This window comes from Mus musculus, chromosome 3 (assembly GCF_000001635.26).
Source record: "Mus musculus strain C57BL/6J chromosome 3, GRCm38.p6 C57BL/6J".
Lineage (NCBI taxonomy): Eukaryota > Metazoa > Chordata > Mammalia > Rodentia > Muridae > Mus > Mus musculus.
Window position 1 is genome coordinate 122,104,889 of NC_000069.6, and position 26,931 is coordinate 122,131,819.

At 47.7% G+C, this 26,931-nt stretch overlaps 1 protein-coding gene and 1 long non-coding RNA gene across 11 annotated transcripts in view; one reads left to right on the top strand and one right to left on the bottom strand.

Moving 5' to 3' along the window:
- The window catches only part of Abca4 (ATP-binding cassette, sub-family A (ABC1), member 4), a 136,180-nt gene that overhangs the window by 60,998 nt on the left and 48,251 nt on the right, over window positions 1-26,931 (top strand). For 6 of the 8 annotated variants that reach the window (XR_375477.3, XR_003954273.1, XM_017319439.1 and 3 more), the window contains 11 exons: window positions 420-642; window positions 5,574-5,795; window positions 7,478-7,682; window positions 11,767-11,832; window positions 15,142-15,231; window positions 16,743-16,917; window positions 18,671-18,802; window positions 21,233-21,372; window positions 21,934-22,071; window positions 23,237-23,430; window positions 24,428-24,512. Coding sequence is in view for 5 of the 8 variants with exons in the window: in XM_017319439.1 (XP_017174928.1) it covers window positions 420-642; window positions 5,574-5,795; window positions 7,478-7,682; window positions 11,767-11,832; window positions 15,142-15,231; window positions 16,743-16,917; window positions 18,671-18,802; window positions 21,233-21,372; window positions 21,934-22,071; window positions 23,237-23,430; window positions 24,428-24,512 (1,670 nt within the window). In the remaining 3 variants the exon portion in view is untranslated. Of the gene's footprint in view, window positions 1-419; window positions 643-5,573; window positions 5,796-6,832; window positions 7,263-7,477; window positions 7,683-11,766; window positions 11,833-15,141; window positions 15,232-16,742; window positions 16,918-18,670; window positions 18,803-21,232; window positions 21,373-21,933; window positions 22,072-23,236; window positions 23,431-23,908; window positions 24,002-24,427; window positions 24,513-26,931 lie in introns of those variants that run through there. The other 2 variants (XR_375478.3, XM_017319440.2) reach the window with 2 other exon arrangements.
- On the bottom strand, window positions 268-26,926 carry Gm40138. Of its 3 annotated transcripts, none has more exons than XR_001783974.2 (3): window positions 21,407-21,555; window positions 20,733-20,839; window positions 268-665 (listed from the first exon to the last, which is right to left on the bottom strand). It is a non-coding gene; the product is annotated as a predicted gene, 40138 (long non-coding RNA). The 3 variants fall into 3 exon arrangements; XR_003954550.1 differs by lacking the exons at window positions 268-665; window positions 21,407-21,555 and adding exons at window positions 15,215-15,574; window positions 26,897-26,926; XR_001783975.2 differs by lacking the exon at window positions 268-665 and adding an exon at window positions 15,215-15,574.

Here is a 26,931-nt window from a genome sequence, read left to right on the forward strand (position 1 = left end):
TATCCCAGGATCTACTCCACTTACGAATGGATGGCTCTCGGAATCAATGACTATTGGATCATTGCCTTGTTCAGATCACAACCCACACCATCAGGTCTACAGTCTTTCCCACAAGCCTTCATGGGGAAGATCTAAATATACTATATGGCATATATACTATAAAGAGATGGTATGTTTTATTCCTACACATATAGAGCATCCTCCATCTGGGCTGTCCAGAACGGCTCCATTTTGCCTTAAAGAAAGAAATGACAAATGAGAAAGGTATTTAAGAGGGCTCAACCCAGTGAGGGTCCAACGATTTATTTTTCTGCTCTCCTTCCCTTCGGGCTTCATTCTCAACTCTCCATTCAATAAGTATTTTACGTTGATTCTACCAGGGACAGCTGGCTCTGTTCTGCTTTTTCCTCTCGCTTCAGCTTCATGATCATCCTGAATCGCTGTTTCCCTATCTTCATGGTGCTGGCGTGGATCTACTCTGTCTCCATGACCGTTAAGGGCATTGTTTTGGAGAAGGAGCTGAGGCTGAAGGAGACCTTGAAAAACCAAGGCGTCTCTAATGCTGTCATCTGGTGTACCTGGTTCCTGGATAGCTTCTCCATCATGGCGCTGAGTATCTTCCTCCTGACGCTGTTCATCATGGTAAGCCGGGTGGAGAAGACAGTCTTTAAAAAAAAAATGGCTTCATTGTTTCTGCTCTCCTCCTGTTGGTGAGCAAGTGCTTGGACTAGTTAGCTGAGCATTAAAGACAGCAAGACAGGTAATTCCTCACCTTTCAAGCAAGGCAGGACCCTTAGAGAGCCAGCACCCTCAATTCCCTGCCTCCCCCCCAGCCATGTATCGTTATCTCTTCCCCTCTCCTCTTCTTGCCTAAGGGCCTCACTCACTGTCTACGTAGGTTTCCCAGTCTGTTTCATGACCACGCGGAGACCGGAGACCGCTGTAAGCAAAGCCCAGGGTAGAACTGTTGTGTGCTCAAAGGTTGCCTCTTCTTTCAAAGACAGGAATGAGCTTAAAAGGAGTGTTTCCTAGAATTATCATTCCAATACTTGGCTACAGTTAGAAGGTGGCAAGCGCTATTGGTGGTATGAGGGGAGGAGATCTGGACAATTAACCTGTCAATCATCCTCATGGCCAGGGCGTTAGCTTCACTAAGAAACATCTTTCTGCCTGCAGAGATCTCCAGTGTTAGCATTTCCTCTAGGTTCTGCCCAACCATTACCTAGCATAAAAGGACTTTCCATCCTCCTCTCTCTCTCTCTCTCTCTCTCTCTCTCTCTCTCCATTATCCCACATGTTCATGCCTGGCCACAAGTTCCCTGCTGGCCTCTCCCCTTCTTTCTCTCTCCTCTCTTTCTGTCCTTCTCTGTAACCTTTCTCTGCTTTTACTCTCTTTCCCAGACCCCCTTCCTATGTCCCAGATAAACTTTCTTTTATACTAAACCTGTTGTATAGTTGAAGCCTGGGGGAGGGGGGCGGTCTCAACATGGGCCCACTAACATCTAATATTATATACTAATATAATGCTGCCACGTTATAAAACATATTATCCAAGGACTCTGTTTGAAAGGATGGAATTTGGAGCCTGTCTTTTCTTAGTGATAGGGGTTTTTTTTTTCCCCCATTAAGGTAGAATTAAAGATAGGACGTTGTTTCGCAGTATGCTGCCATCCTGTATATTTTATATTTTTAGCTCCTTCGTAGAAGCAGCTCCTTTTGGGCTTGTTGGAATACGAGTGCACACACTTGGTAGTTGTTGATGCTTTATTGGATGGAAGTCGCTTTCTGTTGTAGACCCAGTGAGCCTGTTCAGCTTCATCGCTATCCTCATGTCAAGTGTCATGAAGATGTGCGGACAGGATGCAAGTCTCCCATTCCATGTTGGATCATGGCTACCTGACCTAAGAACGCCCCATCATATATGCTAGCCAACTAACACATACCCGTTTCATCCAAGCCCCCCATTTTGCAGTAAAATGTCCCTAACCTACTGCGTTCTATCTTTGCTATTACACTATGACCCTGTGGGTTGTGGTGTCAATCAAAACCCATCTTAGAGTTCCCTTAGAACCAATGCTGGGGTGGAGGCCATTCTAGTCAAACAACCTCACCCTACAAAGGATACCAGAGCTCCACAGAGGTGAAAGGGGCAGCCCCGCCCCCTTCTTAGCCACCATAGGCCCTCTGCTCTGCCCCACACCTCTTTCACCAGTAGGTGATTTGTATCTTTAGAATTAAAAGAGTCCGTGAGTAAACATCTGGCTGAATGGCTGGCTTCTGACTGATAAGCGACACAGAGACCTGCCTGCCCAAGAACGAGGTTTTAGGACTTCAAAGCTCTTGGGACGTGAGGTAAAGAGTGTTCACCAAGAGCTTCGAGCACAAAGACGCTTCTTCTCCTTGTGGGAACCAGAACGCTGTTCCAATAATGACGGAAACAGAGCGTTCCACACCAAAATAAGGTTTTCCTTTGAATCCCCCCCCCCCCCCCCCGTGTGTGTGTGTGTGTGTGTGTGTGTGTGTGTGTGTCCCTTCCTCCCCAGCTCTGCTGTGCAGGAAAGAAGCTGGGGGCAAAGACAATGGGAAGGTTCCATTGTTACTCAGTCCACAAGGAGCAACAAGGAAAGCGGGTAGAGGAGGAAGCTGGGGACGGAGCCCACAAGGCTGGCTGGGTGACTGACATCCACCAAAGCTCGCAGTCTAGACGTTTGCAGGACTTTGCTCTGGGCTCGGATAGAAGGTTGAATTCATTCTACAGAGAGCAGTAAAAACCCTCCAGTCCAGTTCTGACTTTTTTTTTTTAAGACTTCCTCGGACTTAGGTTCAACTTAAGTACAGCTTCCTTCCGTCCCTCCCTTCCGCATATCTCCTCCTCATCTGGTTTTCAATCGATTCCCTCAATACCCAACAGGCACGAGAGCATGAAGGAGAGATGGTGACCACAGCAGATAAGACACACATTAGTTCCACTTGGTTCTCGCGGGCTCCAGAGAGATATCGCTAATTGGTCTCTTTCCTTTCTATTGTGGAGAAAGCAGTGATTCAGGGAAAACCTTATTCGTAGATCAGAGCCCATTCATGAGACGAAGCACTTCCATAAGATGGAGGAGCAAGAAGAAACACGCGGGAGGGAGAGCACGAGGCCCTTTGGCCTCGGGAATGCTAGGCTGTGTGACTTGTCTGTGACCCCCATTACCCCACTATTCAACTATGTCCCACTGAACTATGGGAGGTGGCCTAGTGAACAGTGACTCTGCTCTGAAGCCTGAGAAGGGTTCTCAGCATTCTTGTATCTTTGTGTTCCCAAGAAAAGAATGAGAAGATCTATGTGTATTTGGGAATGCAGAATTTGGATGGACCAAAGGGGCTGACCTTTTTATAGGGGCTTTTAATAAAGGGGGAACCAGAAGAAGAGGGGTGCAGAAGGCCTCATACAGTTGAACATCTCAGTCTGTCCTACAGTGTAACTAGGCTTGTTCAGAAAAAGTCGCTAGTTTGTTCCTGCTTTCTATATAGACAGTGGGAAAAATGCTGAGTCTTGTACTTAGATTCTATGAAGAGCATTCATGGATGGGGAGGACCAATCCACTTCCAAAGGCTCTAGATCCATTACTAATGTCTCCACCTGTGTGAGTGGCAAACCTCAGAGAGCAAGCACTCATAACCAGTCAGCAGGCCGAGCCCCAGGCAAAGGAGGAGACTTGTTTGGAGTGGATCTCTTCTGTATTGTTGCAGGGTACTACAAGACCACCTAACACTCAGAGTACTACAAGACCACCTAGCACTCAGGTCTTCCTCTTTTGCCCACAACTAACTCCTTCCCACCATGAACTTGCTGAGTTGATCCATAATTACTGCTGAAAGATAAACTTAGTCACATTAAGATATGTTACAGAGACAAAGTTTCTAGCTAAGGATAGACTAGCCAGAGACTACCTCACCCGGGGATCCATTCCATAATCAGCCATCAAACCCAGACACTATTGGGTATGCCAGCAAGATTTTGCTGAAAGGACCCTGATATAGCTGTCTCCTGTGAGGCTATGCCAGTGACTGGCAAATACAGAAGTGGATGCTCACAGTCAGCTATTGGATGGAACACAGGGCCCCCAATGAAGGAGCTAGAGAAAGTACCCAAGGAGCTAAAGGGATCTGCAACCCTATAGGTGGAACAACAATATGAACTAACCAGTACCCCGGAGCTCTTGACTCTAGCTGCATATGTAGCAGAAGATGGCCTAGTCGGCCATCACTGGGAAGAGATTGGTACTGCAAACTTTATATGCCCCAGTACAGGGGTACGCCAGGGCCAAGAAGTGGGAGTGAGTGGGTAGGGGAGCAGGGCGGGGGGAGGGAATAGGGAACTTTTGGGATAGCATTTGAAATGTATATAAAGATCATATCTAAGAAAAAAAGATATGTTTTATTTTTTAATATTTTTATTCTTTGAAAGTTTAATACATGTCTACAAAGTATATCAATAATATCCACCTACTCCCAACCATCTCCTTAGGGCCCCTCCATGCCATGCCCCATCCCCGTTCGTGTCCTCCTTTATATGTGATAACCCCTGAGTCCACTTAGTGATACCTGAGTGCACACGGATGTATAAATATCCATTGTGGCATGAACAACCTACAGAATGCCCAAGGACTTCAGGGACTCTCTTTCCCTCAGTAGCAGTCAACTGCTAATTGCACTTCGGATGGGGTGGGGCCCCTGGGCTCCTCCCCATTAGTGCTGGGATGTTGCCTGGCTCATCTTTTGCAGGTGACCCCGGCTGCTGTGAGTTAATGTGTACCACAGCTGTGTGGTGTCAGCAGTTAGCACTTCACACTTCTCCCTCTCTGCTGGGCCCTTCCATTCCTTGCACCCTCTCAGCCAGCCAGGAAGTTCTCTGAGCCTTGGCTGGTGGGAGGTTGATAGAGAGGACCCACCCATTCTCTGCGTTATTTAGACTCTGGCCAGTTGTGTGTCTCTGCAAGCAACCACACTGCCCACAGCAAGGGAAGTTTGTCAGACCAAAGTTGAGGGCAACACAAATCTGTGGGTTCAGACATAAATATTTAGAACACCGTTTGATCGAATGATCTCTTACCAAAATGTTAGTAGCTTCTTACCACTGGGCCTATTATCACCGGGCTTCGGACCAGCATCCATGGCTCATGAACCAGGCAGCCTTAGACCACACGTGGCTAAGGACTTCACTAAGGAGCTGGGGAAGCACGACAAAGGAAATTTGATTGGTTAAAGTCCCCACTCAGAGCTCAGATGGCAGTTGCTGACTGGGTTGAGTTACTGGGCAGTTGGGTTTTGGTTTACTGGCTTAGGAACCCAGAGCACTGGAGCTGGCTCAGCTTCGTGGTTTCCCAGTTTAAAATTTTTTTTTAAATAAAATGTTAGCGTTTACTAACGGGCATGGGTAAGACAAAAGAAGTCAGTGCTTTGGGGTGTTCATGTGGAAATGTAAGGACTAGCGACTGGACTGGCGGGCAGGAGCACCTTCTAGGGCGGCGGGACCCTGCCTCTGGGCACAACTGAGGATGACTGATACGTGATCCCTTTGGTTTCAGCATGGAAGGATCCTCCATTACAGCGATCCCTTCATTCTCTTCCTGTTCTTGTTGGCCTTTGCCACTGCGACCATCATGCAGAGCTTCCTGCTCAGTACTTTGTTTTCCAAGGCCAGCCTTGCAGCAGCCTGCAGTGGGGTCATCTACTTCACCCTCTACCTACCACACGTTCTGTGCTTTGCCTGGCAGGACCGGATGACGGCCGACCTGAAGACGACTGTGGTGAGGTCCCTACAGCTTACCCCAGCCCAGGATGTAGATTATGGCATAGCTTCTTGGCTTGGTCTCTAAGATGCTCCACTTTGCCTTTTGACTCTGTAAGAGGCGAATACACAGCCCAAAGGTTTAGGAGCCCGAGTGAAAGCAGCCTTCGCCCCAAGTAACGTAGCAGCTGCTCCCCACTACACCTGCTTGACTAGTGTGCCCCAGGACACTGTGGGGAAACTGAGTCAGCTCCTGGCTTCCCTTGTTTCTGCATGAGGGGAGAACCAGGTGGCCCTTTTTCTTCACCCTTCTTTGCTTCCGGTTTGAGAAGCATCAGATGAGAGGAAGCTTGCCCCCCTACTGTCTGTCTGCTCAGAAATCATAAGTAAAATGGGGCTCATTATTCCAAAAGAAATTGGATCAGTCTCTGTGTCTTTCCCGTTCTCTAGCAGTGTGTGCAAAAAGGATGCAGAAATGACACCCCCTCCCCCAAGAGAAGACTCTCAAAGCTGACTTTGGATGGCTTGAGAGACCTCTTAGTTCAGAATTCCCAAATGAATATAGGCCTTTTCTCTAATTGTTTCCAAGTGGGCCATTTCTACCCTCTCATTAGCCAGGGCTAATCAGCCTCAGCCCTAAAGGGTGCAGTTTGCTGCCCCTCCAGAATCTCCCAGTCTCGGTGTTACATCAGTCAGTAAGGACGACTGCCTGCCTCTCTGCTAGAAGAACCTGTTCTCAGGACTCCAACTCTGGGGCATCTGCCTCTCATTTCTCATGTTAAATAAGAAGTTAATTACCACTATTTATAGCGCTCGGTTTTCTAAGACGATCACAATGGGTAATAATAAGAAACTCTTCTGACTCAGGCTGTGGGCAGAGCTGGGCAATTTTGGTAATCGTATGGTTGTTACATGGTACTGGGAAGCCACAGCCAGCTTCTCGGACCCACCAGGAAGCTTCAGGTCTGGCAAGCACAGATAAGAGCTGGCTTGAGCTAATTTTAAGTGTGTGTGTGTGTGTGTGTGTGTGTGTGTGTGTGTGTACATATAGCAAGAGGATTTTTTCTTTTGGCTGAGAGATAGTCTGAACTCTATCCAGGGTCTTCCAAATTACAGAGAAACTCTCATCAAAGGCAAGTATGCTCTGAGAGTCAGGGACCACCCATGGCGACTTGGCAGGGGCACTTCCTCTTCAGCCTTCTTTTTGTACCCTTTCTTGCCACTGAACTAGTTTCTGTGGAGAACCTAAGAGGAGGCCTAGAGCCCTCGCTGGCCACAGGAAAACTATGACTTTGGGCCCCCTTCCTTTGAGTCTCACGGAGCAACTCAATTTATCATCTTCACTCTGCCCAGAATTGTGTGGTCTTTTGAAAGTGGAAGAGAGAGGGGAAGGCGGAGTAAGAACAGGAGGTGCTCCCTTCCTTTGGAGTCTTGTATTTTATCGCTTCATCTTCCCACTACTGCCTCCTTTCATTCTGCCGAGCAGGTGAGAGGTGGCTCAGGAGGTGTTAGGTAGGAGTTTTTGAGGTCTGCCAAACATTTCCAGAATGCTCTTCCCAGGAGAAGGGCACTTTACGCCCTCCCTGAGTGGCCTTGCAGTCAGACACAACACAGCCATCTTTGGCCCTCGTCCCTCCCCTGCCTGATGGTCCTCTGGGCCCCGTTGCTGTCTGTTTGCCTTATTGTCTCTGCTCATTGCAGAGCCTACTTTCTTCCGTGGCATTTGGGTTTGGCACCGAGTACCTGGTCCGCTTTGAGGAGCAAGGCCTGGGGCTGCAATGGAGCAACATTGGGAAGAGTCCCCTGGAAGGGGATGAGTTCAGTTTCCTGCTGTCTATGAAGATGATGCTTCTCGATGCTGCTCTCTACGGCTTGCTTGCTTGGTATCTTGACCAGGTTTTCCCAGGTAAGCCAGGAAAAGTCAGGCTGCTGTATCTCCCCACGGTCAAGAGAATTAGACTCTTTAGATGCAGAGGTCTGGCCTGACCTTTTAGCTTACACTCGATCCCCTCCAGACTATTTGAATATAAACTCTCAGGGCCGGCATTAGAATTTACATCTAGAAGTTAAAACTCCATCAGCAAATTATCGTCTCCACTTTAGAAACAGGTCTAGAATTGGAGCTGGGGAGAGAGATGGCTCAGTAGGTAAAAGTACTTGCTGTGCAAGTCTGAGGACCTGGGTTCAAGTCCCCAGGACCCACATAAAAGCTGAGCATGTCTGCACTGTGGAAGTGGAGACAAGTGGATCACAGGAACTCTTTAGCCAGCCAGCCCGACCAGAACAGTTTCCCTTTCAGTAAATGATCCTGCCTCCCCGGATCAGGTGGGAGGTAACAGGGAGACAGCCGGTCTAACCTCGACTTGTATGCTGATGAGTATATGCACCCCCACACAGGTGTATGAACATGTGTACACACACACACACACCTTACACAGGGAGACAGACAGAGGGAAGGAGAGGGAGTGAGAAGGAGAAGGAAGAGGAGGAAGAAGAGGAGAGAGGAGGGGAGGGAGGGAGAGAGAGGGGAGGAGGAGGAAGAAGAAGAAGAGAGAGAGAGATTGGGAAACAGGTCTGGATTCTGCTTCCTTGTCACCCCTGATCCACTTTCCCACTCCAAGCCTCCCTCCGCAGCTGTCACCCCCTACAGCTGTGTTCTCCTCAGGTGTGCAGATGGAGCCTTTTGCAATCTGGACCAGATGGTGTCAACACCTTCTGTTCAAATCCCTTCATGGGCCTTTCCCCTTATTCAGAGTAAAACCCAGTGTCCAAGCCCAGGCCTGCTAAAGCTTTGTTATCTGGTTCCTCCTACTGTCAGCATCTCCTGCCCTTCCCTTCTCCCCTACATCTCCGCTCTAGCCACTGTGACCACCCCACTCATGTTCAACACTCTGAGCTCTCCGCATGACCGCCACACCTGCTGTTTTCACTAGCAGTGTCTTTTCCCCAGGCTATCCCTCCTATCTGCAGGATCCCTTCCTCATTTTGCTCAGGGTCCCTGTTCAAATGTCACCTTATCTTGGTGATCTTTCTGGACTGAAGATTGCTAGAGCTTTATCCACTGTGTGACCAGTATTCCCTCCGTGGCTCTAACTCTTTAGCCTACTTTTTAAAGAGCACTCATCACCACCTGACGTGATGTAACCTTGCCGCCCTTCCTAGAATGTGAGCCCTCAAGAGCATGGCCATGATTTGTGTTATTTCACTGTGACAGCCTGGAAGCCCTGGCTGGTGCTTGGTGTTTGACGGACACGAACTAACCTGAAGCATACAAAAATCAGCTACTGGATCAAAATGAGCTATTTACAAAGTTTTGTATCCACTTGGCAGTAACCTAGATTTTTCCTTCAAATTAGCATTTTCTATAGCTAGGCAAGTCTTGTTTCATCTGAATGGCCTCCTTGTCAACCAGGAGCCTTCACTGTACACTGACATCTGGGTCTAGCTCTTGACACTGTGGCCAAAAGCAGACAGGGGAGAGTGAGGCTGGGCCTGGTCCCTGGGAGGAACAAGTGGATGGTTCTCAGAAATAAGCAGATGGGGCCAGCTGGGGTAGACTGTGACTCCAAGTGCAGCCGGGATTGTACAGCGAGATCTTGTCACAAACAATGAACTGGATCAAACAAACAACAACAAATGGGCAAGAACTCTGAATGGGAGAAGGTGGCTAGGTGAGGTCCGGAAGCTTGGGTCTGTGTTCCAGCTGAGGGAACGATGGTTTTTCTAGAGTTGTCATAACAAGGACCATGGATAGCATGGCTTAAAATGATAACGTTTTTTGAGCTGTTTTTATCTCATTGTCTGAAAGCTAGAAATCAATGGTGAAGCCATTGGGAAGGCTAAGTTTTCTACAAAACCAAGCTTCTAGCTTTCCTTGGCTTGTAGGCATGTGACTCTGATTCTCCACGTTCACGTCCATCTTCCCCGTGTGCTGGTTTTCATGTGGCTATCATCTTACAAAGACTCTACATGGCGTTAGGTTAGGGCCATCCTTCTCCAGCTTGGTCCCACCTAACTTAACTAAGCACATCCGCCTTCTAAACAAGGCCACATTTTGAGCTATAAGGTTGAGATGCTGGTGTCTTGTTTTCTCTTAGTTCTTGAACACTAAATGCATGTTTTCTTTTCTTGTTTTCTTTTTTTTTTAATTCATTTATTTATTTTATGTTATGTGAGTATACTGTAGCTGTACAGATAGATGGTTGTGAGCCTTCATGTGATTGTTAGGGATTGAGTTTTAGGACCTCTGCTCGCTCCAGTCAGCCCCACTCAGTCCGGCCCAAATATTTATTTATTATTATACATAGGTACACTGTAGCTGACTTCAAACGCACCAGAAGAGGGCATCAGATCTCATTGAGGGTGGTTGTGAGCCACCATGTGGTTGCTGGGATTTGAACTCAGGACCATTGGAAGAGTAGTCAGTGCTCTTACCCACTGAGCCATCGTACCAGCCCCAAATGCATGTTTTCTTAAACACAATCAAATTCTCCTTCACCCACCATTTAATTCCATTCTGAGAAGATCGAGAATTAGGGTCAGCCTGTTGGGCTTTTTGGTTTCATCTCCCCATGTCACTGGAAAGAGATTTGGTAAACAAAAGCTAGTTGTGTTGGAATAGGAATTTGTGCATTGGTTTAGCCAAGCCAAAGCTTTCATTTCATCAACAAGTATTTACTGAGGAGCCTCTATATGTAGCCATGTTCTGGGAACCAGGGTGTTTAGGCTGAAGATGTAGCTCGGTGTTGGAACGTTCAGTTAGCGTTTACAAGGTCCGGGGATCGGTCTTAGTATGGAGGGCAGAGAAGGTCCACGTGGGCTGGGGACATGACTCAGTGGACAAGATCAGTTACTACATTTGATGACCTGAGTTCAATTCCCAAAGCTGAATTAAAAAGATTCATGCACAAAACACATTTGTAATCCAAGCACTTCTATGGGAAACAGGGGTGTGGGGGTGGGGGAGTCAGGAGAATAGGAACAGAAGCAGAAACAGGAAGAGGGCAGAACGGACAACTTAAGTCATCCTCCGACTGCCGTGTGAGCCTATGCCAGCATACGCACACAACCAAATAAATAAATACACAAATAAACAAACAGACTCTAAAGAAAGCAAAATACCCAGGCTTGCCCCTGAATCACATTCTAGCAGTGGCAAAAGCCATGATACGTGACTCTTTAAACAGCATTGAGGGCTAAAGAGACCACTCAGCAGTTAAGAGTACTTACTGTTCTTCCAGAGAACCCAGTTCAGTTCTAAGAACCCACGTCAGGTGGTTCACAATAGTCTATATCCCCAGCTCCACAGGATCTGACTCTTTAGGCCTCAGAGGGCACCTACACTTACGTACATGCTCTCTCACATGCTCCCTGGTGTGGGTATACATATCCACACACAATTTAAAAACTGAAAAACTATAGGGGAAAAATAAGTATATAAATTTTAAAGGGAAAAAAGTGACAAAGAGAACTGAACCAAAAGGCTGGTATTACATTAGCTATGAATGGGGCAGATGGCTCGAAGTTAGTGTATTCAATTTCAGCATCCTTCAGACTGATATTAATTCCCAATTCCTAGGGTTGCTTTCAGAAATCAATGATGTTAATACATGGAACGTGTACAATATGCCTGTTATATAAGTAGAGTCCAGCAAATATTTGCTTTCGACAACAACTATTGTTTTCTGGTAACTGCTTAAAAAAAAAAAGACATGATTTAATTCATTAAAAAACATTTATTTCTTGGAAAACTGATGTCAACCAATATCATCATAGTTAGTGTTGCTGGTAACACCCAAAAACCCCCATGGTATTTTGACTGAAATCTTATTGAAAGAAGTGGTCTGTCAGATGGCCTTTCAGTAACTACATACTGGCTTGTGACCCTGAACACCTGTAAGTATAATTTGAGATTTAGAAGGGTGTTTGTGGGGCTTGTGGAGTGCAGTGGGATGGGGCTCACTGCTTTCTCTTTGTTTTCCTGTTTTCAGGAGACTATGGGACCCCACTTCCCTGGTACTTCCTTCTGCAGGAGTCCTACTGGCTTGGTGGTGAAGGTAAGTTTGTTTTGTTTTAATTAAAACAGTCAGGCAGTGGAGATGCACACCTTAATACTAGCACCTGAGACGCAGAGACAAGAGAGTCTCTGTGAGTTCAGGACCAGTCTGGTCTATAGAGCGAGTTCCAGGACAGCCAGAGCTACACAGAGAAACCCTGAGCTGGAGAGATGGCTCAGTGGTTAAGAACACTAACCGCTCTTTCAGAGGTCCTGAGTTCAATTCCCAGCAACCACATGGTAGCTCACAACCGTCTGTAATAGGATCTGATGCTCTCTTCTGGTGTGTCTGAAGACAGCAACAGTGTACTTATATAAAAACAAACAAAAACAACAACAAATCAAGCAAAACAAAAATGAGAACAACAGAAACCCTTCAGGACTGAAACTACTTCCTTTCCTTGGGGTACATGTAAGATGTGTGGACCTTTGTCAAGGTGTCAAGGTGGCCCTTTGTCAAGTGCATGATCCCTGCTAGTCAGCTGCCTGCCGTGGGTACAGGGTGTCACAGTGTCACAGCCTCCACAAGTGTCCCTTTGATGAATCCCAGAGCCAGAGTAAATGGCAGAAACTTGACAGTTGGTCCTGGGAGATTGGATACTTGTTGAAAAGGGTGCACCATTTATTTCATAAGCCCAATACTCTTCCAACTTTCAAAGCAGAGATCTAGGAGGCACAAAGGGAGCTTTGCCTTCAGCTTTTGCTGCCTCCTTCTTCTCCGCCATGATGCCCCACATTCTCCAAACACACAGTAATTCACTCTTTGAAGCCAAGACGGAGGCTGCACGGTTGATCTCCAAGGCTTTCTTATGGTGGAAGAAGGCAAAAGGGACATTGGCTGACAATGCCTCCTAAGTACAATTTATCCTCCTTCCAAAAACAAAAACAAAACAAAACAAAACAAAAACCCAAAAAACAAACAAACAAACAAACAAACAAAAAAAAACAGGAGGCCTAGAATTTTCTAGAAGTCAGAAGGAAAACCTCATATCATAGTCTTGGAATTCTGAGAAGGCAGAGAAACTCCAGATCAGTGGCTGCCAACCTTTCCAAAGCTGCATCCCTTTATGCTGTGGTGACCCTCCCCAGCCATAAAATGATTTCTGATGCAACTTCACAACTGTAATGTTGTCACTGTTATGAGTTGTAATGTAAATATTTCTGGAGACAGAGAATTGCCAAGGGGCCTGGACCCACAGGTTAAGAACAATTTCTCTAGAGCTGTAAGCTACAGTCTCTCCCAGAACTGGGAGGCTCTGAAAGAAAACCCCCTGCTTTCCAGGGTTAGAGCTCACCCTTCCCCGTCCACACTTCACTTTGAATTACTGGGCCTGGGGCACGATTTAGCCTTTAAGCACTAACAAAGGGATTTAGTTTTCCTTTAACTTTAAATACCAGGTTAAGGCATTTAACCTGGAGCCTTTTAAAAGCTTGTATAAATTTTTGTTTGGCTGGTATTTTGAGGGTCTCCCCCACCCCCGAGGGGATATATATATATACATATATATATATTAATAGTTCACACAAACATTACTTTGACAGGCCAGTATTTTCCCATTATATTGTTTTGTGCATTGTGTTTATCTACAAACTTTTAAATGTCCACTATAACAAAGTTATCAACCTCTCTTAAATAAGCATATTTAACATCCCTGGAATGTTACTAATGTCAGTGAACCTAGGGGCTCATGTGCTCCCCAACCCCCACCCCACTATCCCAAGAGATACTCTGCTATTCAAGAAAAAAAAAAATCTTGAGAAACGTGTTCCTTGAAAACGAGACACATACACTTTCCTGACAGACGTAAAATACTTCTCACCTGTTTCATAGGCAAGAATAAATACAATCCCTCACACTATCTAAGATCAGAGAGCAGCTGAGTCACCCCCCTAACTCCCCTCTTCATAGTTGAAGAAATGGAGAGCCAGAAACATCAATTTCCTGTTGAAATCCCACTGGACACTGGGGCAAAATCTAGAATAGCCGAGGACGGTTCACGAGGAGAGTGTCACTCCAGTGGTTATTTAAAAAGATATTTGTTCTTGCTGCTGTATTACTCATGAGGGCAGTATGATAGCCGGGCAGTGTGATCGCCGGCACATTGACCTCGGAAATTGTGGAGAATAAAGTCAAAACTGCTTCAGGAAGTGGAGACAGAAGTACACCAGACAGCACTCCTCTCACCATTAAGCCTCAGCCTGCTGCTCTCCCACATTCTGCAAATCTAGAGGCCCTGTCGGGCACTGAGGATACTCCCTGGTGGTTCCCCATGTGTGCTTAAAGCAGAGCCCTAAGGGCTTGGTGCTAGTGGCTTTCTTTTCTTCCTGCTTCCTTTATGGCTGGGGCTCCTTTCTGCCTCTTCCTTTTCCAGGGTGTCCTTGACACCTCCTTAGACCGAATGCCATTAAAAAATAAAATCTGTGGTGAGTGTGTGTGTGTGTGTGTGTGTGTGTGTGTGTGTGTGTAGGGGGGGTGTGGGGAGGAATAGCATACACCCACCAGGCTCCACCCTGGTATTACCGTAAGATTTCTGAATGTCCGAATAGGTGGCCTTTTAAAGGGAGCCATTTCTCCAGCTCAGATCTAAACTAGCTACCCACCATAGCACTACAGGTGGATTTTTGCTCAGGGCTCCCATGACTGACATGTTTTAGTTGGAGCAAAAAGGACCAGGTGGTAGGCTAAAGAAAACAAACCTATTCCAAATTTAATCCTGCGATGGATTTTTTGATTTGTCTGATTCCCCCACCCCCACCCCCTCAAGGGGACAACATTCAAGACAGGGTTTCTCTGTTTAGCCCTTGCTGTTCTGGAACTTGCTTTGTTGACCAGGCTGGCCTCGAACTCAGAGATCCACCTGTCTCTGCCTCCCAAGTGCTGGGATTAAAGGTGAGCACTGCTCAGCTTGTTTTTGTTTTTATTACAATTTCTGACATGAGCAGTCTGCCACATTAAAAGGAATTGCCGAGGACTGCGAATGTGGCTTAGTGCTACCAAGCAGGGAGTTCCTAGTTTGATTCCCAGTTCCCCCTAACAACAATGTAAATCAAAACTCTCCAGCTTCAAGGTTCTGATTTAAAAAGTCCCTGTGGGCCCTGCGAAATCGGCACAATCAGATTTGAGTCCCTCACGGCTGGGCAGCAGGTCAGAGCTGGAGGCCATGCAGGAGACGGGTCTCAGAGCTATGATGGCTCCAACCTCTGGAGGGAGCTGTCCCACCCTTGTGATGGGAAATGCATCTGTCCCCACTGCCCCTCCTCTTCTCTCCTGTCTCTCCTGAAGAGTAACGTTGGCGTCTGGTTGGTTCAGGTTGTTCGACCAGAGAAGAAAGGGCTCTGGAAAAGACTGAACCCTTAACAGAGGAGATGGAGGATCCAGAGCACCCAGAAGGAATGAATGGTAACCCCCCAAGACCCCCCACCCCCATCCCAAAAGACAGCAGAACGGAACGGAAAGCTTCAGTAGTGCCAGAGCCAAACCACAAGACGAGCAACATGAAGGAGGCCAGGAAGCTGACTCCCTTTCTTGACTGGTGTTAAATCTCATGTCCAGCTGCACACGAGGGGAATGAATGGTCCAACCCAGACATTAGTGCATATTTCCTGGAGAAAGCAGATCCCAGGTCTGTAGTGTGTTTGTGCCCTTGTTAGGCAAATCCCAAGGGAATCGCACAAATGTGCTGACTTCCGAGGATTTAGTCAGAACAATGACTTGGGTCACTGGGACTTGAAGCGGATATGAGCTACAAGGAAAGACAAAAATAAGTTCCGTAAGGGGAAAGAGCCTAGCAGAGCTGACTGCACTTCACTCAAGGTTTACAAACCCAGAGCCCATTCACTGCAAGCATCAAAAGCCTTTCCTGGTGGTGGAAGTTACCTAATCACGCCCGGGCTGATGGGCAGGGTACATAAGACTCCTTTCCCTGGCCTTTGCTGCTTTGTCCTCACTCTTGAACTAATTCTCCTAATGTTTCTCATCCCTGACTGTATGCATGGCTTGGGTTTAGAGAGGCACACAGACTCCGATTTAGCCTGATGTTGGCACGAGAGGGTCCAGCTTCTAGGCGCCCCTCAGGTACCACTTTGCAAAGCTGATGTTGGAGACCTGAATCCTCACAGAGCTGGTTTGCAGGCTAAAGTAACTCTAGAAGATCCTCCTCCCAGAGTGGTATGATAAGGTTCCATTTCAGCTTTAGTTGTGGCCAGGAGACACAGGCAGACAATGCAACGGGAGTTGGGGACAGAGCAAGGGACCATTAGTTAATTAGACTTAATACTCTGACAGTAATCTTGACTCTATAAGTGAACTTCGGAAAAGATGCTGTGGTGGGGGGTGGGGGGTCACGGGGAGGGGGAGAGTAGGTTGGTTGATACTGGAAAGGGCACGGAGCATGGGGAGGAAGGAGTTACGATGAGGAAGAGTAGGTTGTCCTGGCTTGAGGAGTCAGGGCTGGTGCCAGAAACCTATGAAGATCCGATAGACTGAGCCTTGAAGCAAAGACGGAACTCGGGGTTAACTCAATAATAGACAGGAGCTATTTCAGATGGGTATGGACCCTGGGCCCATACTTGCCACTTGTACACCATGTAGCCTTGATAGAACACTTGATGTCTCTCAGTCTTGGGCTTTCTAACCTATTGAAAAGAGCCTAGTTATATCTACCTATAGGACTATATGTGTGAAGTGAGGGATTTGTTGGGAAACATTGGAAACAGTGCCTAACTCACAGTAAGTGTGAAATCTATGGCCAGTGCAACTATGACTACTCCTGTTTTGATCTTCTTCACAAAGCTGCAGCCACATGGGCAGGTGAAGTTACAGCCAGAGCACAGGTCTGAAGGAAGCAGTGTGTTCATGAAGCACGGCGTCATTAACATGTGGTGTTTCTACAATGTGTTTTTCCCTCCAAGACTCCTTTTTTGAACGCGAGCTTCCAGGGCTGGTGCCTGGTGTGTGTGTGAAGAACCTGGTGAAGGTTTTTGAGCCCAGTGGCCGGCCAGCTGTGGACCGTCTGAACATCACTTTCTATGAGAACCAAATCACGGCGTTCCTGGGTCACAACGGAGCGGGAAAGACCACCACCTTGTGAGTTCTCTGCCAGAGAGGCTGTCTCCCATCCTATCATTCCCCGGCTTCATTCTCTCTCCCCAATAACTCCACTCTGTTCTTCCTTACTGAATTTCGGTGGAAACATATACACTCACACACACCTCCCACGGTGAGGATAAAAAGCCGTGGCTGCCCATGTCCCCGGGCTATTTTTATGTAGCACTCCGTTTCCTACCAATTAATAATTAGGATGCTTTAGTGCTGGTGTGGGACCTCTGATGGGATGGCTACCTTTCTGAGAAAGTGTAGGGAGAACAGTGAAGTAGACTCGCTGCCTGGCAGAAGGCCAAGGGCAGGAAGCTTTGAGGCTCTGGGTGGACTCCTCCATCCATCCTTTAGTTCTGGAAGGGGTGCGAGCGCCACCTGCTGAGAACAGGCAGTCAGGGCTCCGGTGCAGACCTCCGATGGGCCGATGGGCCGGTGGAGGAGGGGTAGGGGTCAACAAGCCATGTGACAGCAGCCATCAAATCCTTGGCTTGCAGAGCCCCGGGAAGGAACAGCAGTGTACACCCTGCTCCGGAATGTGCTCCCGGGCCTTTCAATGGGAATGGAATGCGGGGCTGGTGCCATTGGGCTTGGTACTGTTTCCCTCTAGTGGTTGATCAACATTTCAGCTTCGAAGTACAGGTTCAGATAGCATGCGATTTTATCAGAACTTGGGACAGAACTGGGCGTGGCATCCTAAGGCTATCTCCTTGCTAACTCACGTGGTGGGAGGACAGGAAACTCCATTCGAGACCCCAGGACCTCTAGAAGACAAACACATTACTTCACTCAGTGCAGAAACTAAACTTCCACTGGGGTCGGAACACAAGCGCTGTCCTAATGCTGGGAATAGCATAACATTTTAAGTTTCACTTTGTGCTGGGGCCTGTTTTTGTTTTGTTTTGTTTTTCAAGCATGTTCGATTCACTTAACTTAGACAACTACCCAAGCAGGTGGGAGACATGTTTTGTATAATTGAAGAAAGAAAAGAGAAATCACAACATTGTTCACATTTTTACATTTGGAATTCCCAAACGAATTTGTTTGTGTTAGCCAGTCAGCAGACAGGCTGCCCAGCTTCTCACTGGCATCAACTGAGCTTTGGAGAGTCACCAACCCTGCTTCTCCACTGTCAAGGGCTGCACGCCCAGGCAAAGCAGTGGGGCTGGGTCCTAAATCCCTTTAACTGACCACAACTGTGACTACGACAGTGGCCACAATGGCTGGCCACATCAATAGCCACGGAGCAACCACTATGACAGACCTTCACGGTGGACACTACCGCTGACCACAGAGTAAAACAACAGTGAACACTGTAGCTGACCACATCCGTGAATATCACTCTGACAGACAGTCATAATGGGCACCACAACTGACCACCACAGTGGCCATCCAGTGGGCACTACAACTGACCGCTGCAATGATGGCTGGGTGATGATGGGGTGGGGTGTCTGAGTCTGGGAATCCCCGAGGCTCTTGATACTGGCCCAGGAACACTTGGAAATAAAAAGTAGAGAAAGAAGGCCCTTGTGGTCTAGGCACTAGGACTTGAAGCAAGGCACTGGTGCTAAGTAAACCCTGTGTGGAAATGTTCTGGGCCCCTCAGCTACATCAGGTTTGAGTTTGATAGAGAGATAGGGCAGGTGTCACTACAAGCATCCTTCTGACCCTGTATGGGGTTACCCTCATCCCCTGGTGAGTTCTAACAACCATCTCTTCTGCCACTTAACCCTGTGTTCGGCAGGTCCATCCTGACAGGACTGTTGCCACCGACGTCAGGAACTGTGCTCATTGGGGGAAAAGACATTGAAACCAACCTGGATGTAGTACGGCAGAGCCTGGGCATGTGTCCACAACACAACATCCTGTTTCATCAGTAAGTGAGCTGGAGTTGAGATACTCCTGGGCAGGGGTGGGGCTCATTGGAAGAGCACTTGCCTGGCCCATCCATCACCCTGGGTTCTGCCCCCAGCACCACAGGAAAACAAAATATCTGTCAGAAACCCCTGTTGTATACTGGCTGGTTTCATGTCAACTTGACACAAGCTAGAGCCACTGGAGAAGAGGGAGCCTCACCTGAGAAAATGCCTCCGTAAGATCAGGCTACAGGCAAGCCTGTGGGGCATTTTATTCATTAGTGATCGATGGGAGAGGGAACAGCCCATTGTGGGTGGTGCCATCCCTGGGCTGGTGGTCCTGAGTTCTATAAGAAAGCAAGCTGAGCATGTGTCCTTCTTACCGGTTGGGACATCTTCTGGATATATGCCCAGGAGAGGTATTTCGGGATCTTCCGGTAGTACTATGTCCAATTTTCTGAGGAACCCCCAGACTGATTTCCAGAGTGGTTGTACAAGCTTGCAATCCCACCAACAATGGAAACAATCACCCATGGAAGGAGTTACAGAGACAAAGTTTGGAGCTGAGACAAAAGGATGGACCATCAAGAGACTGCCATATCCAGGGATCCATCCCATAATTAGCCTCCAAACGATGACATCATTGCATACACTAGCAAGCATTTGGTGCAAGGACCGTGATATAGCCGTCTCTTGTGAGACTAGGCCGGGGCCTAACAAACACAGAAGTGGATGCTCACAGTCAACTATTGGATGGATCACAGGGCCCCCAATGGAGGAGCTAGAGAAAGTATCCAAGGAGCTAAAGAGATCTGCAACCCTGTAGGTGTAACAACATTATGAACTAACCAGTACCCCGGAGCTCTTGACTCTAGCTGCATATGTATCAAAATATGGCCTAGTCGGCCATCACTGGAAAGAGAGGCACACTGGACAGGCAAACTTTATATGCCCCAGTACAGGGGAACGCCAGGGCCAAAAAATGGGAATGGGTGGGTAAGGGAGTGGTGGGGAGGGTGTGGGAGGCTTTTGGGATAGCATTGGAAATGTAATTGAGGAAAATACGTAATTAAAAAAAAATAAGAGGAGAAAAAAAAAAAGCAAGCTGAGCAAGCCAGTAAGCAGCTCCCTCCATGGCCTCATGGCCTCTGCATCAGCTCCTGCCTCCAGGTTCCTGCCCTGCTTGAGTTCCTGTCCTGATTTTCTTTGATGATGAAGTGTAAGCCAAATAAACCCTTTCCTCCCCAAATAGCTTTGGTCATGGTGTTTCATCCGAGCAATAGTAGCACTAAGACACCTGTATCCTGTTCTCCAATGCCCCCCCCCCAACACACACACACACACACACACACACACTTCTTTCCTGCCCAACTTAGCAATGCGTTTGTCTGGTCTTCTCAGTCAAAAGCCCTTGTCCTTCCAAATGTGAGGCTGTGCTCCTGGTGATCAGAGTTGAGATGTCCCCAGCCAGAGGAGGGACGGTAACTTCTTTATGACACTTTCCCTTACTTGCCCCCAAATACTTGCTGACAGAAAGAGGAGATATGTTATCCCCTTTACATGTGGACCACCGGTGCTATAGACTGTCCTGGGAGGGGAGGGGGGCTTTCATGCCGGCTTGCTTGGGTTTTCTATCTTTTCTCCCATTCTTCTTCTATCACTTTCTTTCTTTTCCCTCCCTTTTCCCTCCCTCTTTTCTCTCTTCCCCTACTCTTTCCTTCTAATTAAAACATATTTTACATTCTGACTCTAGTCCTGGCAGAGGGAGGAGGGCGGTGAAGGGGAGAAGACAGATAAATACAAAAGAAAAAAAACTGTCACCAGTCCTTTCAGCGCCCAGAGGCAATCTCACTGTTAACACCTCCAGATATGACTCTTCGGACATTTCTCTGCGTGTGTAGACATGCGCAAAGATTTAAAAATTATACGGGAAAGTAAAATCATACGTACCATTTTGTGACCCCACTTTTTGAAAGTGTGGGTGTTTTGCCTGAGTGTGTATCTGTGCACGACGTGTGTTCTCAGTGCCCGAGAAGAGGATCTCAGATACGCTGGACCTGGAATTACAGACAGCTGTGAGCCACTATGTGTGTGCTGGGGCTCAATTCCAGGTCCTCTGTAAAAGCAACCAGTGCTCTTAACCACTGAGCCATCTCTCCAACTCCATAACTGTTTCTTAATCCTAAGGTGCTATGAATATTTTTCCATGCGACTACATATTCCTTTAAGAAGTAATGTTTACATATGGTTCTGTTGTTCAAATGACTAAGTAATTTTCTCATTAGCTCTTTGGGCAAGACTGGTTGGTCATTTCACTTTCACATCACGAATAATACCACGATGACATTTCTGACTGCTAACTCTTCATAGTCATCTTTCTTTTCCAAGGTGAGCTGCTCAAAATGGAATGACTTAGCCCACTGCCTTTTTTCCTCCTCCTGTTCCCACAGCCTCACGGTGGCTGAGCACATCTTGTTCTATGCCCAGCTGAAAGGGAGATCCTGGGAGGAGGCCCAGCTTGAGATGGAAGCCATGCTAGAAGACACGGGCCTCCACCATAAGAGGAATGAAGAAGCTCAGGACCTTTCAGGTGCTTGGTATTGGGAGGAGACGGGGTCACTTACGGAGCATCCGTTGCCTGGCAACGCGCCTCAGCAGAAGGTTGGGGTAGCAGAACAGCAGCTCTTCAACCTGTAGGCCCCGCCCCCCCCACGTCAGATGTCAGATGTTTACATCATGATTCATAACAGTAGCAAAGTTACAGTTATGAAGTAGCAACGAAAATAATTTTATTGTGTGTGTGTGGGGGGGGGGGTCACCACAACATGAAGAACTATATTAAAAGGGTCACAGCATTAGGACGTTGAGAACCACTGGGGTAGGGCCTTATAACGGGAGCTCTCCTTACATTTCTGTGAAGCTCAAGGCACAGTTTTCAGATGATCAGGTGCTAGGAAGCAGGGTGGTCTTTCAGCATTGGTGAAGCATGGACGATACTGTGACGTCTGACAGTGTAGGCATATCTGTGGTGGCAGTACCAAACTGTAGCCAGATTTAAAGATCCTCCACATGTGACCAGCTTTGGGCCTTCCTCTTCCCCGTACCGAGATGTCTGTGATATCCCGTGTCATCACCTTCCTTCTGCCTCCAGGTGGCATGCAGAGGAAGCTGTCTGTTGCCATTGCTTTTGTGGGAGATTCTAAGGTGGTGGTCCTGGATGAGCCCACCTCTGGGGTGGACCCCTACTCCAGACGCTCCATCTGGGACCTGCTCCTGAAGTATCGCTCAGGTGAGGGGCTGTTGCTTAGCACCCCATGCTCTCACTGAGGCTGTTCCAGGTGTCCCACTTTCTCCCGCCTCAAATTTTATAGCCACATACCTTAACAGCCCTTGCCACCACCAGTGAATCCAAGTTCAAGGGCAAGCCTGCAAACAGGGAGTCACTGATGAAGTGGCCTATGGCTGAAACAGTCCAGAAAGTTGGGTTGGGAGTGTTTACAACGCATTCACAAAGCCCCGAGTTCCATCCCAGGCATTCATAAACCAGGCCTAGTGCATGCATACAATCCCAGCAGTCGGGAGGTAGAGCAGAAATCCAAGATGAGTCTCAGCTGTGTAGCCTGGGCTACACGAAGCCCTGTCTCAACAAAATGAAACAAAAATTTCGTCCTACCTATAATCCTCCAATCTGGAAAGGTGGAATTGCCCTCTGCCTAAAGGGACCCAAAGTCATGCCAGGAAGCTTCCTAGCTGTTGCGTGACTATTCCCTGAGAGCGCAAATATGGGGCTGGATGTATAGATCAGCAGCAGGCTATGTCAGATGAAAGTGCCTTAAAACGGGCCCTTTACTTGTCTATCCCTCACCTTCTAGAGGATTGACATCTAGAAGCGACATCAGGCAGAACTCCCAGAGCCTGTCCACGAAGCTGTATGGTTCATCCTGCCCAGCCTGGAAAGCCCCCTCCTTTATTCTTCCTGTATTTCTCATGCCCCTCACTGAAGGTTTGCAGGTTAAAATCTTCATCACCTCGTTTTAATAACAGCTCCATTTAATGAGAAAGTGCTGCGTGTGCTCTTACAAAGTACAAGAGCGGTGTTTAACAGTGGGAAGACTGTGAAGGTGGAGTCAGTCCATGGATAGTGACAGTGACGGCAGAGGGAGTCCATGGATAGTGACAGTGAAGGCAGAGGGAGATGAGCATGTCCCACCCATGTGAAATTGTTTGAGTCGTACCTGAGACCCAGTGCAGAGACACCGTATGTGACAGTGCTTTGCAGCATGCAGGATGTTAGGGTATAGTGGTTGCTATCATCGTTACTCCATTATGCTTGCTGCAGAATTAGCTACTTTCTTCTTATTTATTAGCTCCAAGTTCTGGGGACCACATAACCTGGAGGTTGCTGTGCATGCTATCCAGGTTGCCTGGTAACCACCCTGACCTCCTCCCCACAGGCAGAACCATCATCATGTCCACTCACCACATGGACGAGGCAGACCTCCTTGGGGACCGCATTGCCATCATTTCTCAGGGAAGGCTCTACTGCTCTGGAACCCCGCTCTTCCTCAAGAACTGCTTTGGCACAGGCTTCTACTTGACCTTAGTTCGCAAGATGAAAAACATCCAGAGCCAAAGAGGTGGCTGTGAGGTGCGTGTCTGCCTGGGGAAGGAGCCCAGCTTGGGCAGTGTGGGGCTGCTGTTCTGGAAATAACTGCCCACTGCACTTTTAATTGTTGGGATAAGCTTGTATCTGGACTATTTGCAGACTTCAGTAATTGTGTTCTAAACTGCTGTATAGAGATGCTCACAAACACATACCAGGCATAACTGATTTTAAATAACCAGAGGGGTTGGGAGGGTATACCACACATGTCATGCGGTATACCAGGGGAGTACCTTGGCCTTCGAGGTTAGACTGCTTTAAGTTGTTCCTCCTTCATCCAAACATTCATGTTCCCCAATTAAACCTGAATTCTAGGAGTAAGTGAAATCTAAGGAGAGCTATCCTTGGAGACTATAACCTAAAACTGATGTGGGGGGCAAGGGCAGCCAGCAGAGTCTCCTGTGTCATCCTGAGTAGTTGATTTTATTCTTTGCTGTTGTCTTTCCTCACATGGAAAATGAAGTGGGTGACGCTGGCTTCTGCTTCATAGGAGGGATGTAGTGGAGACAAATGAGATGGAGCGTTGTGAATGTTTCCCCGGGCTCCTTGAGAACAGGTATCCCACACATTCAGGTTGTCACAAGTGTTCCGCTGCAATGCTGTTTATGCCTCTAATATAAATGGATAGCATGAGTTTTCCTGTCCTGGTGGATTTTCACAGCCTGGCGTCCAGAGGGCTTGGGAGGGGAACAGAATGTCTCTCTAGCTGCCACATGATTAATGACAAGGCAGAGGGATGCTTTGAGGTTCTGCCTCTCTCTCTCTGCCTGACTCACATTCCCTCTGGGATAAAAAGGCCAAGCAGCTCCGCCCTCAAAATGCTCAGATGAATTAACAGATTAAACAGCGAAGAAAAAAAATAATGCCGTCCGCAGCTGGTGATGAGAGACAGACCGAGCGGTGGTGACAGCAGCTGGCACCACGACGATGCTATCGTTGACATGATCTGCATCTTGTCAGTCCTTTCTGTCGTCTGTTGCAGGGGGTCTGCAGCTGTACATCAAAGGGTTTCTCTACCAGGTGTCCAACCCGAGTCGATGAGATAACAGAAGAACAAGTCCTGGATGGTAAGAGCTGGGCAGGTTGAACCTCGGTGCTGGTTCAGTGAGCATCTCCCGTGTTGGGTGCTCCCTGTCGGGATGCAGAGAGAACACGTGCTGTGCTTTGAAGCCCAGCATCCTGCAGATGCTCATCTTTTTCTCTGAGCCTGTTTCTCATTCCTAACGTGATTTTAAAGTACCTAAACGCCCTCTCTTTAATGAGGAATCCAACTTGTTTACTCCATGCCCTTGCTCGTGTTAAGCTTGGATTTTACACTCCTGCCCTGTAACAGTGTGGACACACCCCCTCCTCAAAGTGCCAAGGCACCCTCTGGCTCGCTCTCTCTTTTTTAGTGTTTTGTTTATTATTTTTTATTTTGTGTGTATGACTGTTTTCCTGCATCCTTCACTCCCGCAAGCTCAGATTCTCCATGTAAGAGACATGCAGGGATGGAGTGATGGCTCAACAGTCAGGAGCACTTATTGTGCTTATGGGAGCCCTGGGTTCAGTTCCTGGCACCCACAGTTCACAGCTACCTGTATCTGAAGTTTCAGATTTTCCAATGCCCTATTCTAGCTTCTGCAGGCACTGCACACAGACGACTCACTTTCACACATGCAGGCAAACCCTGGAATTTAAGGGTACACACTCTCTCAGAGGCCTCTCGCTGTCACCAGAGAGAGGCAGTATCTAAGCTCACCTGTCAGATCTGACCTCAGCGTCCCAAGAGCTAATGACCCTTTCTACTCTCAACCTCTGCCTACCTCCATGCCTCAGACACCTCTGCAAGGGGAATGAATGCCACAGGGCCTAAAACCCTATGCAAAAGAAAAATTAAACTTAGCTACCGACTCAGCTTTATGAACAGAGGAAAGCGTGTGCTTATCAAAAAAGTTTCCTATTTAACACATTTCCCCCTAAACCCTAAGTATTGATGTGCTATGCATAAGCCCTAGGGGGAGAACTGGGAACTGGGTGAGGGGAACTGGGAGGAAGTGCCTAGAACACAGCAGTAATCCCAGCAGAGGCAGAGGTAGGCAGATCTCTGTGAGTTCTAGGCCATCCCGGGTGATATAGCGGAAACCCTGTCTCAAATAACAACAAAGAACCAAGGGAAAGGCCGTTGGTTCTAGCACCAGTTTTTACTCTCCATTCTCTATGTAGTCAGCACTGAATGAAAAGCATTTCTTCAGTGTTGTGTCTCTGAGTCTCGTGTCTTGCTTATCTTGCTGTGAGTTATCTCCTGTGTTGCTGAAAATTTCTCCTTGGAATCTTGGTCAAGATATTGATGTTCTAAATGTTTAATTACTACAAAAAATAACTATCAAAATCAAGTTGGAATGTGTCTTTGGCTGGCATGATTTTTTTTTAATAGAAAGGGCATGCTGCCATGGTGAGAAGTACTGTAGATAGCTATGCCCCCAACTAGGGAGGGTTCCTTCATTGCCAGATACCTCCTCGGCTGGCCTTTCACTCACACACCCCCACATACTGCTCACACAGTCCTGAGTGACTCACTCGCAGACCTCCCTGCCAGATGGACACTTCTGAGAGGCTGACACATAACTAAGGCATGGTTCCTGGGAATCCAGTGACTGGGTCCCACTTCCTTCCTAAGAGAACAATGTGTGTGACCCCTACAAACTACTGGGGCAGAGCTATTTCCTCCAGTAAAGAACTCCCCGGCCCCAGTATGAGATCATCTAGGACTAAAGACAATCACACAGTTTGCAGGTGTGAAACACAAGCCTTCCATAGCTCAACAGGCTCTCAGTGGCGAGCTGTGAAATATTCCAACCAATCAAAAGACAGAGGACACTCCCCTGGGTGATGCTGACTCTTACAGAAAACTGACCTGAGTAGCAACACTCACTGGGATTAGCCTAACATGTATCTGTAATCCCAGCACTCAGGAAGCTACGCAAGAGGATTGTGAGTTCAAGGCCAGCTTCAGATAAATACTCCTGCTACCCACCCCACTCCGTGTGCCATCCTCAGCGTCTCCGGGGCTTCTCAGCCTCCTTCCGCAGTGGCTGGTTATTGAGTCTTGTTCTGTTTGGGAGGACAGGTATAGCCCAAGGGAAAATGGTGTGGCTCTCCAGGTAGTTAACACAGGCTTGGGCATGGTTTAGGAAGGAGACTTGCCTCCTTCTAGGCCTGGGTCTTAGGCCACACAAGGAAGAGAAAAATGACTTCGACTTAAGTCCTAAGCTTTCAGTGAGTGAGAAGCAACAGCAGTGACAAGCTCTCCTCCTGGGCTGATGGTCAGGAATGCAGTGACAGCTAAGTGCCACCACTGCTAGATTAACTGCACACACACACACACCCCACCCCCATCCACACAAACAGTCTTGGAGTGGGCACACTTGTTTTCCCCTTCCACGGATGAGGAACTGGGGGGAGGACTCACCCAGGGTAGTGTTCCTTCAGGCAATAGCACATCTG